The sequence below is a fragment of the Adiantum capillus-veneris genome, chromosome 27 (genome assembly GCF_014529385.1).
Source record: "Adiantum capillus-veneris isolate H3 chromosome 27, ASM1452938v2, whole genome shotgun sequence".
Taxonomy (NCBI): Eukaryota; Viridiplantae; Streptophyta; class Polypodiopsida; order Polypodiales; family Pteridaceae; genus Adiantum; species Adiantum capillus-veneris.
In genome coordinates, this window is record NC_140957.1 from 108,704,888 (window position 1) to 108,725,148 (window position 20,261).

Here is a 20,261-nt window from a genome sequence, read left to right on the forward strand (position 1 = left end):
AGATGATAATGGCAACCTCCCGCAGAAAAAGAGAAGATGAAGAGCAATCAGACACTGGTGAAGGCATCTTCTTGCCAAGTCATGAACATGCAAAGTCATGCGATGTGGCATGTATGACCGGTCTTCAGACTTGATCTTCTTCAACTGCGTCTTACCCAGCATGAGTCTTGAGTCTTTTCAGGAGCTCCATTAGTATGAATCATGAATAAGCCAAACTCTTGTTATTAAATTCAAATAACTAGAATACCTCTAAGAAGTATTTGGAATGGTATTACTTACGACAAAAGAACCTCTTTCAACCTCCGAGTCCATTTTTTTTCAATAATGTCAATTATATCTTGACCAAATTGTTGTTACAAGGCTTCACATGAGCCTCTTACCCGCGCCGCCTACATAGTTTCACATAATGGATCATTTGAATATGAATACATACCTTATAATACCGTAAGACACTAAAATCGCCTAGAGAGGGAAACCTCTCTCTTACGACGGCCCATACCGATGCATGCTCATCATCAGCCTGCTTTAATGCTGTCATCATTCTGCCTAGAGTGGCTTTGTTACCCTCTTCCAACGATCAAGGATGAAGAAACGCCTGGTCATTTGCGAGTCGTTGCATGAAGGGAGATGGAAGAGCTAAGGTCAGGTCGATACTGCCAACGCCATCGGGGCTCGGAAAGAAGATGATCTTGCCTGGGAGCTCCATGCAGGGGCATCGCACTGCCACGGGACCTCCCCACCCAAAGTCCACCTCAAACACTGGAGACCGCGTGGAGCTGGACGCCCGCAGTCGTGCGCCATTCAGCATGCAGCACCTTGCCAACACCTCCTCCCTGTCATGCACCTCCAACCAATGCAACCAACCTCTGAACGCCACATCATCGCATGCTGCCACCCCTTCATGAATCCGATTGGCCGTCGCTTCTAGATTCTCCTCTTGCAGATCACCAGCTGTCGATACGCTAGTGGTCCACATGAGGGCATTTCCGAAGTAGCCCTCTGGTAGGGGCGGGTAGGCACGCCCTCTCATGTTCACTATTTGAATGAAGCTCACTTTCTTGTCAGGCGCATGGCCTCGTGCAAGGCTGGCACGCTTCCATAGGTGGGCGCACATGGCCTCATAGGAGCTCCTCTCTCCTCCCACCTGCGCTTTCAGATTCTTCACTGCTTCTTTGCTGAAGTGGAAGAATAAGAGGTCTTCCTTCTCCGTGCTGCCATGGAGTGTGTCCTCGTCAACACCCTCCGATCTCAAGAAGGCCTTCTTTGGTGATGGGTTGTCCAGCTTGAGCAAGGTGCGTGTGTGCACGGGCGGTAGGGAGATCGTTTTCTCTCCGCGGGCAATCTCCGCCCAAGATGTGAAGAAATGCCAGAGGGAGGTGCCGTCGCAGACTACATGACTATGTGCCAGTCCGAGAGCAAAGCTACCGCAGTCGAACCTTGAAATCTGGTGAAGGTGAACCATAATTTAATTAATTAGCGTCTCGAAGAAGTTACCTGGATACACAAAGGATACAGTGTTCCCTTGTTAGCGTCTCGAAGAAGTTACCTGGATACACAAAGGGGGAGCAAGAGCATAGTCAGGGGGGTTTATCCAAGGGGCCAGCTCCATAAACAGAGGCTGCCTGTCGCTGAAGTCGCTCCGCTGCAGCTCCTCAAATGAGATCCCCTCCACACGCGCCTCCAAAAACTCGGCGCCTGCATCGTTGCAGTCCAGCTCCAGACGCCCAGAGGTGCTGCGGCGTAGCCGCCCTGCCAGCGGCCAGAAGTGCGCTAGCGCCTCACTCAGCGACACCTTCAGCCGTTCCACCACCGCCACATATTCCCCCGCATCTCGCAGCTTGTAGAACAGAATCCGACGGTTGTGCGGCATCTCCCTGCACATCGCATCGATGGCTGACAGAAACAGTGCCTTTTCGGGAGCTGGCATCGCCGGCTGCACCATGTGCCTCTCTATTATCCTCACACTCGCCATCTCCAACCCTTCTCCTCGTTCTTACAAAACTAAAGCTGATGACTCTCTCAGAAAACTAGCAATATTATAAGAAGTCTGTGACTCTCTGTTCATTGTTGGCTTTGAACGCGTCTTTGGCTAGTTAACACGCCACCACGTGTGCATTGAATCCATCAAAATTTCAAATCATCTTTCGCTTTTTCATAGCCGTCTACGAAAGGGCTTCCCTCTGCACTAGGGTAAAGGGGCCACCTAAGGGGAAAGTTTGGTTTAGGGGTCAAATTTGGGTGTTTTTGGGTGTTTAAGGTATTGGTCAAGATCCCTGCATCTCATTGTACACTAGTAAAGAAGGTGAATGTGTTGCAGTGATGGTAGAAGGGCATCTGGGAAAAACAAAGATTCCTTTGTATTAAAAATGGGCATGAAAAATAGGACTTTGGATCCCCTTCCACTTGTCCACCCTCTTTTCAATGTAGGTGTGGTAGGTAAGCACTTGCAGAGCCAACACTTACTACTCAAGCACCTTTTAAGCGTGTTATTAGAGCCACGCTTGAGCTGACACGTGTCCGAGTCTTATCTAGCTTGTAAGCTTTGATGACCCTATTAAACTTCATGCTTAGCTTACCCATCCACCGTGCATGGTGTACGCCTCCACTGGTGCATCCCACGAGGCCAAGGCTTGCCCCTGTGAGGTCATTTTTCCGCCAAGGCAGTGAAGAGCGGGCTAGGGGCAGGGGGCTAGGGACAGACCCTGTGTACGGGGGGGGAAGTGTGAAGAAGAAGGGAAAACACTCTACACTGTCTGCTTCAACTTCGTCGACTCTCATGTTTACAACTGCGGGAGGCAATCAGGTACAACCCTTGTTCCTCACACACTATGCTCAATAGCCAATTCTTTTAATTCTCATTTTACTGCATATCGACCTTCACATCATGAGCTTCTGCGCAGGAAGCACTGCATACCAAGTCTGTTTTCATGCACAACAAGCACCAGCGAAATTCTTCCCAGCGACTCACTACCTCAATTGCAAGTGTATTCCACTAGGCCAAAGCATGCCCTTGCTTCTAGTTACGCTCTGCAATGCTGAAAGATGCCCCAGCTTGAAAGCTTCAGGTAAGACGATATGCTAAACTGTGAGTGCATGGAAGACAGTACATGCATGAAGTAATGTGATGTAAATTATTTCATCAGTAGGCATTGCTTGCAAATTCCTTCAGGGGACTGAGACGGATACTGATACTCACTTATTTAGCAGCAATGGGCAATAGCTAGCAGATGACGAAGCAGCAATGGGCAACATTAGTAGATGATGAAGCAACATATGGGGCATGCAGATCCCTCCTCGCAAGAAGACAACCCAGATTCACCAACCAACAACATGGCGATGAGACCTTCAAGAACAAAGTATACAGGTGAGTTTTATACTCACTCAGCAATGTATGGTTCAAGAGCAACATTTTTATATGGGTGATGCTTCGTATTCACTCAACAATGTATGGTTTGTTTCTTTTTTGTATGTTCCAAAATGTGCATTACAACGAAGCTAAACCAAGGCAATGAAACTTTGCATATATATTCCGTCAAGATGAATACATGACTCATAGGTCGACAAAAGCATGGAGACCAAAATGGTATAGTCCAAGAGATGACATTACAAAACTCATAACAGTAGTTACAGTATTAAACTGGTGTAAAAGAACTAAAAGAACTAAGTGCAACATGATTGTAGAGTTTGTTGTTGATGCATCAAAAAGCAGTCGATGGTTGACTAGGTCGGGCTCGCATTTTGTCCAATCTTTGCCTTCGAGCCAATGATGATATGGATTAGGGACATGCAATGGCCTTATGTAAAGGTCATGTGTAGGTCCACCTTCCCATAGAATTGAACGTAATCTCTGTTCAAAAGCTTGCTGTTGTGCCTCCCAGACTTTGCGTGATTGCCTTGCTTGTTGTGCCTCGATCCTTCTTTGTTTTGCTGAATCTTTTTCTGCTATAGTTTGCGCTTTTTTCATCTCTTTCTCCAAGCGCTTTGTCTCCTTTGTCTTTGCTATCTCTTCCTTCTTTGCGGTTTTAGCTTTCATACTTTCCATGTACTGAGTAGAAGTGAGTATCAGGCTCTTCGTGTAGTCAACAAAGGCTTCGCAATGCACATGCCTTATGCATACCTCCGTGGTTGGTATTTTCAAAAGATCAATGAAACGTTGACTATTATCTGCTTGCCTTGGTGGAGAGGGGTGATTGGGATTTTGATTTTCATCTTCAAGACCTTGCATTCTTGATTGAGTTGCAGGTGTAGAATTTGCATCATTGCTGCCAAAAGAATAGTCTGAATCCAATAAACGTACATTACCTGCATTCTCATCATTGGCTGTATACAATCTTTCTTGTGAAGGCCCTTGAAAGATGGACATGTCTTCTTCTTGTAATAGCTGTGTGAAGGTCATTGGTGTGGCTATCTCTCCAGGTTCTCTCAATATGTCTTCGTCAAGCTGTGCTGCCATGTTGTTCAAAGCAATTATTGCTTCGTCTTCTATGTTTGGCTGCATTGGTGTGTTGGGTACTTGAGATAGATTTTCGATGTTATCCTCCTCTCTGAATATTTCCGTAGTTTCATCTTCAACTATGTTGATGTGCTTGCTTGGCATGCCCTCAAAGTGCACTGCAGATAAATTTAAAGGCCATATACCTGTTGCGCGAAAGCCAGCAGTGATGTTGGATTCTGTGAAAGAAGATTCTATAGCCCTAGCAACAATTGTTGCAAGTTCTGCTTTTGTGGCTTGCCTAGATGAAGTTTTTGTCGCTTTTCAAATGGGATGGACGCTGGGGGTCGTTCGGCCTCCACACTATCTCGCACGCGCATTCTCAAATGGGATCGACGCCTGAGGTGATATGGGCCGTCGGATGCGCATTTGGTATCTTCGGGGCATTTGGTAAATTCGGGAAGAAAAGTAAATTCGGGTAGGCTTGTAAATTCGAGTCGATCCGCACCCCATGTCTCGAACCCCCGACCTCTCCACCACGAGCCATGTGCACTAACCACTACACCCTCATGCATACATTGAAATATAGGCGATTCGAGTATGCCATATTGTAAATGTGGGCCGAGTAGTAAATTCTTGGCAAATTTGTAAATTCGGGCAAATTAGTAAGTTCGGGCCAACTTCAGATCGGACGGTCCATAATTGACGCGCGTCGCCTGTTCCTCCTCCACCATTGCTCCCATTTGACCATGCCTGTGTGATATAGTGATGAGGGTCATTCGGCCGTTAGATGCATTATTGTAAATTCAAGCGGTCGCGTAAATTTGGTGTGAAAAGTAAATTTAAGTCGGCTAGTAAATTCGGGTAAGTATCTTGAGCCTCGAGCCCATGACCTCCCGCATGCGATGCATGTGCTCTAACCACTACGCTCGCATGCGTTCGTTGAAGTATGAGCCATTTCAATGCCACATATGTAATGCGGCCCGTTTAGTAAATTCGGGCTAGTAGGTAAATTCGGGACGCGAAATCTTGTAAATTCGGGCAGCCCGATCGCATGGCTCACAATGCATGCACCTTACCTTTTTCACCTCCATCCTTGATCCCATTTGAATATGGCCGTGCCATATAGTGCTGATGGTGCGCACATGCAACATGTCACTAGCCGCAACAGCTGCAATTAATGATGTGGCTTAAAGAATCAAGCTGCGGCGGCTCCACCGTAATAGTAGGACTTACAATGTAGTCGCCCGTTGCCGGTACGCAATTGTGGTTGGAAAGCTTGCTTCGCCAATAGGGGCTTCATGAAGATGTAAAACCCACGAACACATGTGCGCAAAAGAGATCTAGCGGCTTCTCTGGATTATGTGGAAGTTGGAAAACCTCAGGGACTCACAACACATGTGCGCACCCTTTGAGTCAGTTCACGTGGATAGTAAGTTACCAACTTATTTGCAACCTGCAACTCTCAACTTTTGAGTTCCCATGGAAGAAACAGGTTGTAGCCCAAGGACCTTTATTTGGCTTGCAAGCTCACATTATGAGAATCCATTGGCTAGAAACGGAGGCAAAGTTTGTATTGTCTTCGGTTGCAAATCTACTCCTCCTTACGCACATGAAGACATGTTGCAACTACTCACAACTTTTTCTTGGTATTCATCAACGGGAACCAAAAACGTCAGCAACTGGCTCTCGAACCACTCTCTCATGTGAACTAGCTCTATGGTGTCCCCCCACATGGACGGGAAGATGGCCTTCACATAGAATGGAGGGTCGCTTAAATTAGAAGCGAGGCTCAGGAAAAGGTAGCTTTGTTTTATCCAGAACCTATTCAAATCAAAATATGAATTTTTGCAAGGAGGACTTAAGACTGGTTGAAATTCTAAGATCTTTAGTCGAAAAGTTCAAGCTTATATAAAATTTTTACTTGGTAAGCGTAATGTGACTTTTAAGTTTCTTGAGCATGGATGTTGCCACTTGGCATGATCTAATCCATTGCCCTCAACCCAAATCACATGGTCAATGTCGACTGCTCGAAAAGCTTTATTATTAATGAGTCCACTTCTTGAAAAGAGTCAATAGAGCACATATTCAACCTCACGCTCTTTTCCGGTGTGGGGGACACGTTGTGGCGGATGGTGAAGCAGGAAGAAGTGAGCGTGCTATGACGAGGATCATCACTAACAATGCAAAGAGCGGTGGTGGTGATGGCATCGCAACTGAATGCCATGGATTTGAAGTGTGTGAGTAGAGAAAAGTGGTAATGATAGAAGTCTACTTGCCCAATTTAGCCTGCCCTGCTAGAAAGTTGCATCAAAAGCGAGTGTTTTTGCAAAAGATTCAATCGAGCTCACGTTGTTGCCATAGCTCCGACCTTCACTATCGCAAAATCGAGGCTCAAGCTGAAAGGTTTTCATGACTTTTGATTTTTCTATGGTAAAGAGCTACTTGCCTTCATGGATTTATGGATAAAGACCAGTATGAAATAGAAAAAATGAAAACAGTAGACCAGGTGAAAGCTATATTGAAATCACAACATTCCACTTGAAGTGTGTATGGACAAGAAGACTAGTGATCAGGGGATGTTTAACAGTCGCACTAAACCAAAAGCATGCATGTATTGAAGCCGTCGCAATTATTAGGGTTGCCCATACCTAAGGATTCCAAGATGCCTTGGTGTTGTTCACAATGTGGATGACATAAACTGCAAAAGGTTGGATTAGTGCTATTGTGCACGTAAAAGCTGTTGTGAAAGGCATGGTGGTGTCACTGGCTTCCAACCCCATCGACGACATCAAAATTCGTTTCATGCCTGGCACTTACGTTGGTGGCCTCAGGTCTGGCTCTCTACAAGGACGTCCTGCCCATGGTCAATGCTCAAAGACCCTTCACAATTGTTCTTTTCGTTCACCTCCTCTGCCACTTTTGAAGGCCAATTTGCATATTGACCAAATTTGACTACCCCTACCACGCGATTTTTTAAACTTGGGGAGCCTAATGTGATTTTTATGTTCATTCTAGAGCCTAATGTACTTAGCAAAGTTTATCATGTATCTCGCCCAGAAGAGTGAGAAGTAGGAAATATTTACCGAAAGCCTTAATTAAAGAGAGTGGTGATGAGCTTCCTAAGCACTTTATCAAATGTTTGATCACCAAGATTCATCTTGTTCTTATCCCTAAAAGCTAGATTACAAACAAGGAAAAAAACAAAAGGAAGCATCCAAATTCAGCTTCCCTAGGCCGTCTGTCATTGATAATAGAGGGAAACTCAAAGACCTGCAAATGGAGCTTGACCATGAGGCTAAGTTGAAAGATGAGAGAAAACACAAAAGCAGTGGAGGTGATAGACATGATAGGAAACGAGAACACCATGGTCCACACGATGGCAAAAGTTGTAGAAGAGATACTGATGTAGATTGCAGTAGACATGATCTACAGGATGATGGATATTGCGGTAAACATGATTGACAAAAGAGAAGGTATGAAAGACAAAGAGAGCATGAGAGAATATAGAAAGAGATGAGAGCAAGAGGGATTCAGAGGAATGTAGCTCATGCATGCTTTTCCTCACAAAGAAGGGTGACTATGGGTTGAAGCCTTAAGAATACATGTCCCTCATTTTGAAGGTCTTCACAGAGTCATCATTGGTTGCTATTACCTAGGAGTAACGAAGGCAAGTTTTGATTTGGTGATCCCTACAAAGACGAAGCTACCCAGAAGCAAGCGTAGAGAGAGAGAGAGAGAGAGAGAGAGAGAGAGAGAGAGAGAGAGAGAGAGAGAGAGAGAGAGAGAGAGAGAGAGAGAGAGAGAGAGAGAGAGAGAGAGAGAGAATTATCGTCCATGGAGGTCAGATATGACCTATGAAGCAAAACATTACAAAAGGTTCCTTCATAGGTCAGATATGACCTGTGGACAGAAAGCAAAACGTTACAAAAGGTTCCTTCATAGTGAGGGGGTTGCTAGGTACATCTCAGTTAAGGATTGAGGGTGCAACTAGGGATGAAAAATAGAAAATAAGATGAAAAAAACCTAAGGAGAGGTAGGTGAGGGGGGAGCCGGTTTGGGAGTTTGAAACTCCTCGATAATGGCTTTACCTCCTCGATAAACTGCCCATGTCCTTGTTGTGCGCGCTTCTCACATCATTTGGACTTCTGCCTTCTTTTGTTTGAGCTGGGTGGGTGTAAGATCTTCTGCAAACCAAATTTTAGTGTCCTTGAGAAGCCTTGATTGCTTGAGGAGTTTGATTCGGTCCACCTTTGTCTTGAAAGTAAGGATTGCATGGTTGGTGTGATGTTCGTGTGTAAGAGAGGTGATTGTTGTTGGATCGCATTGTATCATGTGGGTTGTTGTTTGGATGCGGGCAAAGGACTCGCAAAACTTGAGGTCCCCCTCCCCCTTCCAATTGTTTGGAAGCCCACCAATGCAAACATTGAGAGCAATTCCACCTTAGGCTCTAGGCCCTCAGTAGGAACCCAAGGTAGTACCACTCAGGACCCACATATTGTGTCTAGTGACTCTTTCTCTGACTACGACGTCATCATGGAAGGTTACCCGATGCCTAATCCTGATTGTTCAAGCCAAGACATGTATGTCATGGGCCCACGGTCCGAACCGAGCGTGCTTAGCCGCTTGAAGAGCCACTCGCTCTGAACATGGAGCTAACAATGTGAATGAAGGGGGTGGAGAAGTAAATTCCCCATTCATGACCAACATAGACCCCATGCTCCTCGAGAGTGTGCATGTGAATACTCCATTCACTGCACTCCCTTACTCTTCAGAGCTATTCCCCTCCGAGTTTATATTACCTGATGGTAGAAGCCTTTCTGAAGTGCAAGAGGTTGAGCGATATATCATTGCGGCTAGGGAAAAAGAAATCGAAAGCCTACGCAAGGTAGAGCAATGGAGAGAGCTAAAAGCGAAAGCCCCTATGTCAACATCCATGCTAGGCGAGCAATCGAGTGCTTTTGAATTAGCAACCACTAAGAGTCAACTCATAGAGAGCCACATTGCATCTAGTTCAAAAGACACCCCCTGGGGGATTCACCATGGAAAACTTACCGCACCACATAAGTGCAGGGGAGGGGGGTTCTTTTACAAGTTACATAAGTGTATAAGTTAGGGGCAGGCCCCCAATAATTTTTCTCCCAAGCTTAAAGATAAGGGGGGGGGGGTATCATATTTATGGGGTAAAGAATGGATAAATGAGAGGAAGTTTTTGTGTTTCAAAATCATGGCTTCCCAAAAGAGCCTTCCCTCAAACTTGTGAGTCAATAGCTACAAAGATACATGCAAGAACTAACACTGCTTTGTATCAATTGCTTGTTTTGTGATTATAGTTCATCTGTTGAGGGATGAAAGCCATAAAGAGCTTGTATAGATGCAAATTAACACAGAGAACCTAACACAACTTTATAGCCATGTTTTTTGAGTAATTTAGATGGGTCCAAATTGGACAAGTAGCTAGAGTGCAGGCTGAACATGCACATAGTTTGAAAGTCAAACTAAGACACATTGAGGGTACATCTAGGTATCAATAGAAGTGGTTCCTTTGTACATTGCCAATCACTATGCTACATGCTCTTTGACTAGTTTTACTCAGTTAGATCATGTGAGACCTAAATTTTATATGTAAGATAGGGGTATGATAGTTTTTTGCATTGATTATTGTATAAGAGTAGAAAGGGGAGTCATATTCCCTAATATGAGTCATATATAGGGGTTTTATCAAAGTTGTCCACTCGCAGGTGGTGTCCCATTTTGTATATAGAGTGAATCCCGCGGGACACCCCTAGCACCTCAATCATAGATGGAGCGTTTCTAAATGAGAACTGAGAGTTTGAACTACATACGAAGACTCTAACCGACCTATACACAAATCACACATATCATGTGGGTTGGTTAGATGTAACATTTAATGCACTAGTAACTTGTGTGTAGCGGAAATTGACAACATAGTGAGCATTTCATTAAGAACAAGCTCCTAATGAGCATAAAGAGAGTACTTAATTTGAGAAAGAAACATAGAAATTTACACCTAGCTAATTTGGCATTGACAATACTTGAAAAGAGAGAGAAATAGAACAATTGACAACAATTGAGGACCAGCTTTACATGGAGCCGGTCCCCCCTCCATAAAGGCTTTGTATTATAGATTCTCCCATCAAAGGAGACTTTTGTACAATACAATTCTTGTGTTCCTTGACAAAACTAGTTGGTGCATGGAAGCTTCATGCACCAAATTATGCTTGAAAAACACACCTAGTGTCCCTAGCCTCAGTCCCAAGACCTCACACACCTTCAAAAATGGTGAGAGCTAGCAGGGAATGAGGATGATTGAGAGGAAGAAGATGTATCTTACGAGAAAGAAGTATCTCCTCACATAATCACTCTAATAGCATAGCTTAGCTTAGTAATTAGCATGCTGGAGGAGACGATCATGCCATTGAAGCTTGACTCTTGGTTGGATTTGCATTCCATAGCCAAGAGTTGTTGATATAGGCCTCTACTTCTCAATGCTTGGAGAAGGAGATGGAGTTCTTCTTGCACACATGAGTTGTGTGTGTGTAGCATTGTCTTAGACAAAAATGTAGCCCTCTCTCTCTTCTCGACCCCTCTTGCTAATTACTCATGATGGCCTTCCATTGGCTCCTATAAAGCTTAGCCAATCACAAATTAGAAGCATTATTGATATCCTTGTGACACGTGTCCCCATTTCCCCTTTTGTGAGAGCTTTAGGTAATTAATATTTCATTTAAACTCTCATTGGACCTTTTCGTCTTCTGTACAATAGGAATCAAGCAAGCCATTGGGCTGCTGGATGCTCAGTGGACCCCTTGGTAGACTGTCTAATTTCTATTGGTTTTTTTATCAAGCATTTTTAAGTTGATTAGACTAATTTTACTCTAGCCTAATTCGCATTGGTCCACCTCTATTGCCATCCAGTTGGATGTGAGGGGAAATTGGGTGCAACTGGCCTAGGACCATTAGGGCTTGCCCCCTCCTTCCTAGGGATGTGGGAAGACTTTTAAGTCTCCCCATGACCATCCAATGTTCCCCTACTTTGGCAATTGGACAATTGAATTAAATTTAGGAACTTTAGCCTATGGAAGTCTTAATGGAGCTGAACCTTAGGTCTTTTCAAGCCCCATTGAAGCACATTGGTCTTTTGCAGACTGTCTCCCTTTGGATCCCTGCAAAGACCGGTCTGACAGCCTTACCAATATTCTAGCTTTTACTCCCTTGGTACTTCCCCATATTAAATGATCAGTTTAACATGAGAAAATTGATTAGAGAATTTTTGGGGTCTCTTGATGGCCTTTTAAGAATTGAGAAAAAATCCAACGCCACCAATCAAATGGTAGGCACTGTGACGAAAATATTTTGTTTCATATTATGCATAAGATTTTATTTCTTTAAGAAAAAAACAACTGATAGAAAGAAAAAAATACCTTATTAAAGAAAATGTAATGAATGCAATCTCATGATTGTGATTTTGTAGAGTTTCGAGTAAAAGAAAAGCTTTCTTAGATGCTTCTCATTCAAAGAAGCACTTATAGTAAGGAAACACAAGAGATTTGAGCAACAACCCGATCTTTTTCCTGTTCCAAGTTGATCTTAAGCTCCTCTCTTTATGAAACACTACAAACAACTTCTCTATCATTTATACTCTTTATAGCTTCTATGGAGAGATCTAGAAAACCACCAACAATTGTAGAGTCTATTATAGTTTCAAACACCCTTGATGAGCGAAACCAATGGATATCACTTGCAATAACAAAAGGCTCTTGGATATTACTTCAATCAAGAAAGAGAAAGAGAACGATCTCAAATGAGTTTTTGGCTTCATGGAAAGAAAGAGTAAAAGACTTTAGAGTCAATGAGAGCAAAAGAAGTGTTAATAAGTTCTTGTTCAGCATGTATATATGCATAAAGAACTTACTTTAAGTGAATGGATAGTCTATCTTTTGATAAACAAACCTAACTATAAGTTCATTTGATAAACATACCTAACTATAAGTTTTGTATTCTACGGGAAAAGTCTTCATTTTATATTTCTTTTACATTGTAGATGTTTAGTTCTTTATGTTGGATTTTTTTTTACTTTGCAGATGTTTATCCTTCTTTTTATGAGGAATGGCAATCAATTGACTGCATCATTGGTGTTTTCAATGTTTATCATTCATAGGCAACCAACAATATCAAGGGAGAACAAATAGGCAACTTACTGAATTGGGAGTCGTTTTCTATGATCATTTCTTTCATGTAGGAGATGAACTCTCTTCAGGAACACTAGAGTTTATCTCTTTACCAGCATTCACTAGTATTGATTGGCCTCTTCCAACAAGTGAGATTAGTGAAGCTTATCGTCTTTTTCATGAAGTTCAAAGAGGACTGAAGCCAAGAGTTGCTAGTCGAATGGTGAAAATCAAGATATGCATGGCCATTCATGTTTTTGTTGATTTCTTTGTGACCAATGAGACCATCAGATTAAAAAATACCATGCTAGTGTGTGATAATATTGATTATGATACTATTTTGGAGTTTTTGGATAAGCGATGGATTGCAAAATCAATGAAGGAATTCAAGTAGATTTGCAATCTGTAAATGTTAAATGCATGATAAAATCTCAAAATTTTGTAACATTTGATGGTCTAGTAACCTGTGTGTAGCGGAAAAGAGCATAGACATAGTGATAATTTCATTAGAATATATTCCTAATGAGCATAGCAAGAGTGCTTGGATGGAGAGGGGCAACAAAAGCATGACACCTAGTTGAATAGGCATGAACAATACTTCAAAAAGAGAGAGAAATTAAGCTATTGACAACAGTTGAGGACCGAATAGAAGAGAGGGTCTTTCAACACCAAAACAGGACCGCTGGATCCTGTCAAGCTTCTAATAGCTCAACAGTGGTTAAGCCGTAGGCAAGCCTCGTAGGACTCCACTATTAAGACCATAGCTCTTGATGGTGATGCCCCGTTATGTGCACGAAGCAAGCGCAATACAAGGATGACAAATCCCTATTCTACTTACTTAATTGCAATTGATAATACCAACCATTTATAGTTAGCTTGAGGACCTCTCTTCTTGAGCAAGAAAAGAGAAACCTTGTGCTCTGATACCAATGTAACATTTAATGGTCTAGTAACTTGTGTGTAGCGGAAAATAACATAGACATAGTGAGCATTTCATTAGAATAGATTCCTAATGAGCATAGCAAGAGTTCTTGGATGGAGAGAGAAACAAAATCATAACACCTAGTTAGATAGGCATGAACAATACTTCAAAAAGAGAGAGAAATTAAGCTATTGAGAATAGTTGAGGATCGGATTTACATGGATCTGCCCCCCCCGAAAAGGCTTTGTATTATAGGTTTTCCCCATCAAGAGAAACATTTTACAATACAATATTTTGTGTTCCTTCAATAACTTGCTGGTGCAATGAAGATGGAAGCTTCAAGCACCAAGATTTACACTTGAAAACACAACATCAATTCCCTCACGATCTCAGACCCAAGACCTCACATATCTTCGAAGATGGTGAGAGCTAGAGGGGTATGAGAGTAGATTGAGAGGAAGAAGGAGTATTCTTACGAGAAAGATGTATGTCTCCTCACATAATCACTCATAATAGCTTAGCATAGCTTAGTAATTAGCATGGTAGAGGAGATGAGCATGCATTGGAGCTTGGCTCTTGGTTGGATTTGCATCACAAACCCAAGAGTTGTTAGTGTAGGCCTCCCTTCTCACAAGCTTGGAGTAGGTGATGAGCTTTCCATTAAAGCTTGAGAAGGAGAGATAGTCTTCTTTACTTCACACCTTAGATTCTGTGAGTGTGTGTGTGTGTGATAATCCTTGCCAAAATCAGCCCCCTCTCTCTCTCTTGGTCGACCCCTCGTGCTCTTTACTCATGATGGCATGCTATTGGCCCATGCAAAGCTTAGCCAATGACAATCAAGAAGCATAAGTGATAGCCTTGTGACATGTGTCTCCCTTTTGTAAGAGCTTTAGGTATTTAAATAATTCGATTAAACTCTCATTGGACCTCTTAGTCTTCTGGGCAATAGGAATCAGGCAAGCCACTGGGCTGCTGAATGCTGATTGGACCCCTTGGGAGATTTTCCAATAGTCTTCTAGAGAGCTTAATTGCTATTGGTTCTTTTATCAAGTGTTTTTAAGTGAATTAAACTAAGTTTACTCTAGCCTAATTCTCATTGGTCCACCTCTATGGCCATCCAATAGGATTTGAATGCACCCTGGGGACAACTGGTTGTTGACGCTGGAACACAGAAGAAGTTTTCCCAATATGTTGTACCATTATTTTTTGAAGCGGAATGATACCTTTTGTAATGTTTGAGCAGCCATTGGACTGTGGGAACGAGCCTGTATGGAGGAATGTATATAAGTCAATTTTTGTAACCCTAAACCCAACTTTTGAATTAATCAAATCTGGTTATCACTATGCGTAGTGTATGTGAGAGAGAGAGAGAGAGAGAGAGAGAGAGAGAGAGAGAGAGAGAGAGAGAGAGAGAGAGAGAGAGAGAGAGAGAGAGAGAGAGAGAGATTTCTTCTCTTTCCTACACGCGCTATGGAAGGTCCATTGCTAAGGCAACATCACCATCGTGTTAGCAATGACGAGGGCTTCCATTCAACGACAAGAGTGTGACTACGATGCGAAGTGAGCTCCTACGAGCTTCCGGGTGAGTTTTCTTGCAAACCAGGTGTCTGTTTGGTGAGTTCTTTGCACCTATGGATTCACGGAGAGCAGGACTATGCATTATGATCATATGCCACGAAAAATGGTAACTTGTATTTTGTTGTCTGTCTTTCTATGCGGTTATCGCAAGAGGTAGTTGGAGGTCGGTTATTAAGTCACAGTCCATAGGGTATTGATCTCGTGATAAGGAGAGTATATCTTGTGAGTTTCGTGACATTTCGAATGCATTTGTCCTAGATTCGAATAACATTAGCATCGTAGGTTGGATCTCTTTCACCAGTGCGTAAGAACGCTAGGATTCAATTTCCTCGATTAGAGATTGTCTTAGAAGGTCAAGAAGTAGTTTCACACCCATCTTCTTGTTTCAATGCGCCTACGGGTTAATCTTCGCCCTCAGCCGACATAGAGTTTTTTGGTTCTGTTCTCGCTATGCTAGTGTCCACTCATGAAGTATCCGCCTACATTGGCGTCGCTGCTGGAGAACGAAGCCCTAGGTAGGTGGCCTTAGACTAATCCTACGAGGTGAGAGTTCCTCTGGTGTGCCAGAGTATTCTTTCTATCTTAGTTTAGTTAGGACCTATAGAGAGGTGCTAGGAAGCATGTGTCTTGACTTGATCATCAATGTTGATGGTTTTTTGTTTAGAATTGTATTGGTATGGGAGCTTGAGTGGTTAAAGAGGTGATAAAAGCATTGGCTAGTCCATGTGTGTCACTTAAGTGCTTATCTATTCACAATTGCAAAAGCCAGTTTTTTATGTTTAGGAGCAGCTTTAGGTAGGTGAATTGATCTTGATGTAGAGATGTCCATCAATGAAAATTTGCTTGAGTTGATTGGTTGCATTGAAATTTTGAAAAGAGAGTGATTCTTAGTTGAAACAGTGCAAAACAAGGTTCATAAATTTTTTTTGCATGACTGAAGATTGCTGAGGGCATAAGAAGGCATCAGAAAGGGCCCTGCATATCAAAATGTGAATTCTGCAAGGTTAGACTTTATACGCGTATAAAGTCTCCAGGGCTAAAAAGAGACCAAACTTGTGGAAACTGACTGTACTAGAGTGTTCAAATGAGTATTTATACCCTAGGAACATCTTGAGTGGGAAACTTTGTCAAAGAATTGGAGACCAAAAGACAAAACTCGGAGTGGTTGTAACGAAAAAAATCAGAAACTTGTGTTTGTAAGCACTTTTGAGCTTTAAATTTAGCTGTGAACACATGTACATGATGCTGATAAGTAGGGGAACTTAAGGTAGAAACAGATCTGAATTTTGAGACAGGAGACTTTAAACGTGTATAAAGTCTCCAGGGTAGATTTGGGCAATATCCTGCATGTTGTCAACACTAAGCCATATGCTTTGAGTACACACAAAAGAGAACCTTGGGCTGAGATTTAATTTTATTTTTGTCAAATAGACTTCATATGCGTATAAATTCTAACAGCTCAGAATAGACTCAAATGGTACAAAGGTGTATGTCCAAAGTTTCCTAAGGCCTTAGGGAAGTTCATAGCTTATATTTTATTGCATTTGGACCAAATCTGAGCTTCAAAAGACCAAGAAAAAATAGAAACACTCTACACACCCTTTTTGGCCACAACTTGAACAAACTTGATTCCAAACTCATGTCAAAGAATATATGTGAAGTCCTGAGTGCTAGGCTACAAGTGGAGCAAGTTTCATGTCAATTGGCTCAAAAAGACATTGTACGCGTATAATGTGTTTTTGATGCTGTTGACCATTATTTGAACTTAAGACCATACAGGGAGTATGAGCACACAACCTCCCTGCTCGTCGACACTACTTGATTGGAAAGCTTGGAAATGGCGTGACTGTTACTTCTGAAATAGAGCTCTAGAATTTTTCTTTATCTATAAGCACAAACCTACAAAAATCTAGTCAAGCTGGTCAAAAAGACTTTATATGCGTATATTATCTTTTTGACCCTATTGACTTCCAAAGCTGAAATGGGGCATATCCTTGCATTCTAAGGGACCTTAGAATCCAATAGCCAAGATTACACTCAAGTTGGAAGTATTTGAGTATGTAAGTGCCAAAAAATAGAAAAAAGATCAAATTGTAACTTACACTAAAGTGGTCCAATTGTCATTTTGAAAGTTTCTGAGAGTTACACGAATGGTAGAGAATATTTGGTGAATAAATATTGCCATTTTTTATTAATAGACTTCATACGCGTATAAAGTCTAATAGTGAGATTTAGAGCAGACTGAGTAACTTGAGCCTGCCCCACAGGTAATTCACTTAACTCTGGCAACACATTTTGCTAGTCAATTCAGTGATAATAACATATACGGGGAACCAACCCTTTCAAAGGAAGCTTTGGATGGGAAATACTTGCATGTTCTTCCTAATCAATACTGAATGTTACTAAAAGAGAACCACCATTGACAAATATTTGCAGAGTCTAAAGTTTTGTATGGATAGCCAACAAGAAAGTCCAGCAAGTCCAGACCAATCGGAAATGCAATCAATCAACCAATTGGAGAGCTGAAATAGCCAGAGTAAGACACGACAAAGCGAACTCTAAAGGTAAAAGGTTTGGATCTGTAGTGATGTGTTAAGGGATTGATGTTTTTGAGATTAGTAAGAAACCTCCAAAGAGACCAAAAATCACAAGGAGATCAGGTTAGCATAGTGTCTACAAACGAGAGTGTGATCCAAGCTAGAATAGATCCACTAGCACCAACCATAGAAGACGGTAGTGGAAGTGACGCCTCCTCTGAACAATCCTTTTATCTCATGGCGGACCGGAACACCGCGATAACCAAAAAATCCAAGGATAAGGAGGGAGAACCTCTAGAAACCCTCCTCGGACATTAAGGTTTACAACCCTTTACTTAGAAGGACCAAATACCCATGGCGCTTTTGTCTATGCCGATGAAAGGGGACGAAAAAGCATATGTATTAAGGAAAAACCAGCAGAAGGAGTGGATGCTCTTCTAGCGTATGATGATGGGGATAGATTCCGTGATGAGGAGGGAACACATTACCTTATTGTTAAGGATCCAGAGAACTACAACAAGTATGAGGATAATGTGGTAAAGGGGAAGATGGTTTCTGAAATCACCGAAATACCTCCTCTAATAGACCTTCCTAATGCCACCTTGGTGTTTGACAAGAAGGTGACTAAAGTTGCGACTAGCCAAGGAGCAGTAGGAATCTACGAATACCTGAATGGGAGAGTCAAGCCATATTTTTGATGTCTAGCACCATTCGCCTTTGAGCTAGGCACATAAAAAACTATGTACTTATTCTCATATGAATCAGGTGATGAGGGGAGTCTCATACTATATGTTGACAAATATGGACGAGAGTATAGGCCAATAGAAAAAGCAGAGGTAGCAAGATTGATAGCCACTAGGGTAATTCCAATAGAACTCTCTGCCACTCAAGGACTAAACCCTACCCCCAGTAAATCTACTAATCCCTTTGAGTAAATGAAGGATGAGACTAGAATCCCAGCTAGGCAAGGTGGAACGGTAGAAATACCAGTTTTTCCTTCATATCTCAACACAAATCCAGAAGCGTTGCAATCATGGTTGCGACTCACGGTGACAAGGGAACAAGAGTTCTATAGAGGCAAAGTCCCTATTACAAATAATTCATATGTGACCCCTATAGTCTCACCCATGCCCACTTACTCTTATTCTTATCCCAAGGAAAGCAAGGGGCCAAGAGGTTAGAGACTTCGATACACAATTTGTAGGATTTGGACTCACCCTAGAGGAAGATGCCGCCACTTGGTTTGGCTTTGTTGAAAGGCGAGATTTTGGGACCATCCAAGAAGTTTTTGATGAGTTTGTGGAGGAATTATCTCAAAGGGGGATTGCCCAAAATACTGTCTCTCAAATCCACAAATTTAAACAGAAAGAGGGAGAATCTCTTAGGAAGGCAGCCCTACGACTGAAACGATACATAAAGTTCTACCCAATGGAAGAATTACCTACTCAATCCAAACTTATGTTGATATTTATCCAAGGATTGAGAAATGCAGATCTTCAAAAGGATTTGCATATGAAGAAAAGCCCCACTCTAAATGAGCTAACCAAAGAGGCTTTGTTCCTTGTAGATAACTATGAGATCTACAGAGTTGGAGATCTAAGAGACAGAGATGATGATTCATCATCTTAACAAAGTGGATTGAATTTTGGGAAGACAATACAATGAAATGAACCAGGAGTAAATCAACAGCGACTGATAGAGGAGGTGCTAAAGAGAATTATCCCATTTGCCAAGCCACAGGCTAAGCCATTAAAGTGGTGCGTCATCGAACAGAAATGGACAAATTATGTTACTGAGGAATGCTACTATAATAAAGGGTATGTGAGAGAATGACAATATGTTTCCCAACCACAAGTAGCACCACCTCAAGTGCCACCTGTACCTAGATATACTGCGGGGAATTTGCCAGGACCAGCTAGGGTTGAACGACCACAACTAGTTTTAGGGAAACAACCACCACTCCCAAGAACAAGGGCGATAGGTGTGAGATACACGACCACTGTGGAAGAACTAGAGGAAAAACCCTTAGTACCTATCCCTGTTTATTATGAAGAGCCAAGTGGAACAATGGCCTGCCCAACATACTACCCACCAGATGAGCCGAGGCCGGAACCATGGAGTATGATCAGAAGTGTTGGAGCACCAACCACTGCACAGGAGGCTGCAAGAGAAAGTAGATATAGTTTGGATGAAAGAACATTGCTATTCAAGGCCAATGGAGGTCTCAATGGACCAAGACCTACTTACCAACAGAGGGGTACTCAAGGAGCTTCACGACAACCATTGGGACCTTGCTATAAATGTGGGGGCGACCATATTATGAAAGACTGTCCTCATTCGGAAATTGTCCGAGTCAATGCGTATATTCTAGATTGTGACACCACTCATTTGATTGCTGATTGCCCAAAAAATCCAAACAAAATAGCTAAAGCAAACATAAACATTTTGGAGGCTATCCCTTTAAGCAGTGGTTCCGAGAATGAAACAGTAATACCTATACAGGTCATCACATGAGCTCAGGCTCAAAAAGAAAAAGGGGGACTTGAGATTGAAGAACCAGGATGTAAAACACCTAGCATCCAACATAACACATGGAAAGC

General features: G+C 42.4%; 1 protein-coding gene across 1 annotated transcript; it reads right to left on the minus strand.

The window, feature by feature from the left end:
- Window positions 1-208: 208 nt before the first annotated feature.
- Window positions 209-2,007, minus strand: LOC147422544 (hydroxycinnamoyltransferase-like). The gene is made up of 2 exons (XM_086503272.1): window positions 1,547-2,007; window positions 209-1,444 (listed from the first exon to the last, which is right to left on the minus strand). Exons 1-2 carry the CDS (start codon window positions 1,970-1,972, stop codon window positions 578-580), a joined length of 1,293 nt encoding a protein of 430 aa, XP_086359398.1. The 5' UTR covers window positions 1,973-2,007; the 3' UTR covers window positions 209-577.
- Window positions 2,008-20,261: the final 18,254 nt, after the last annotated feature.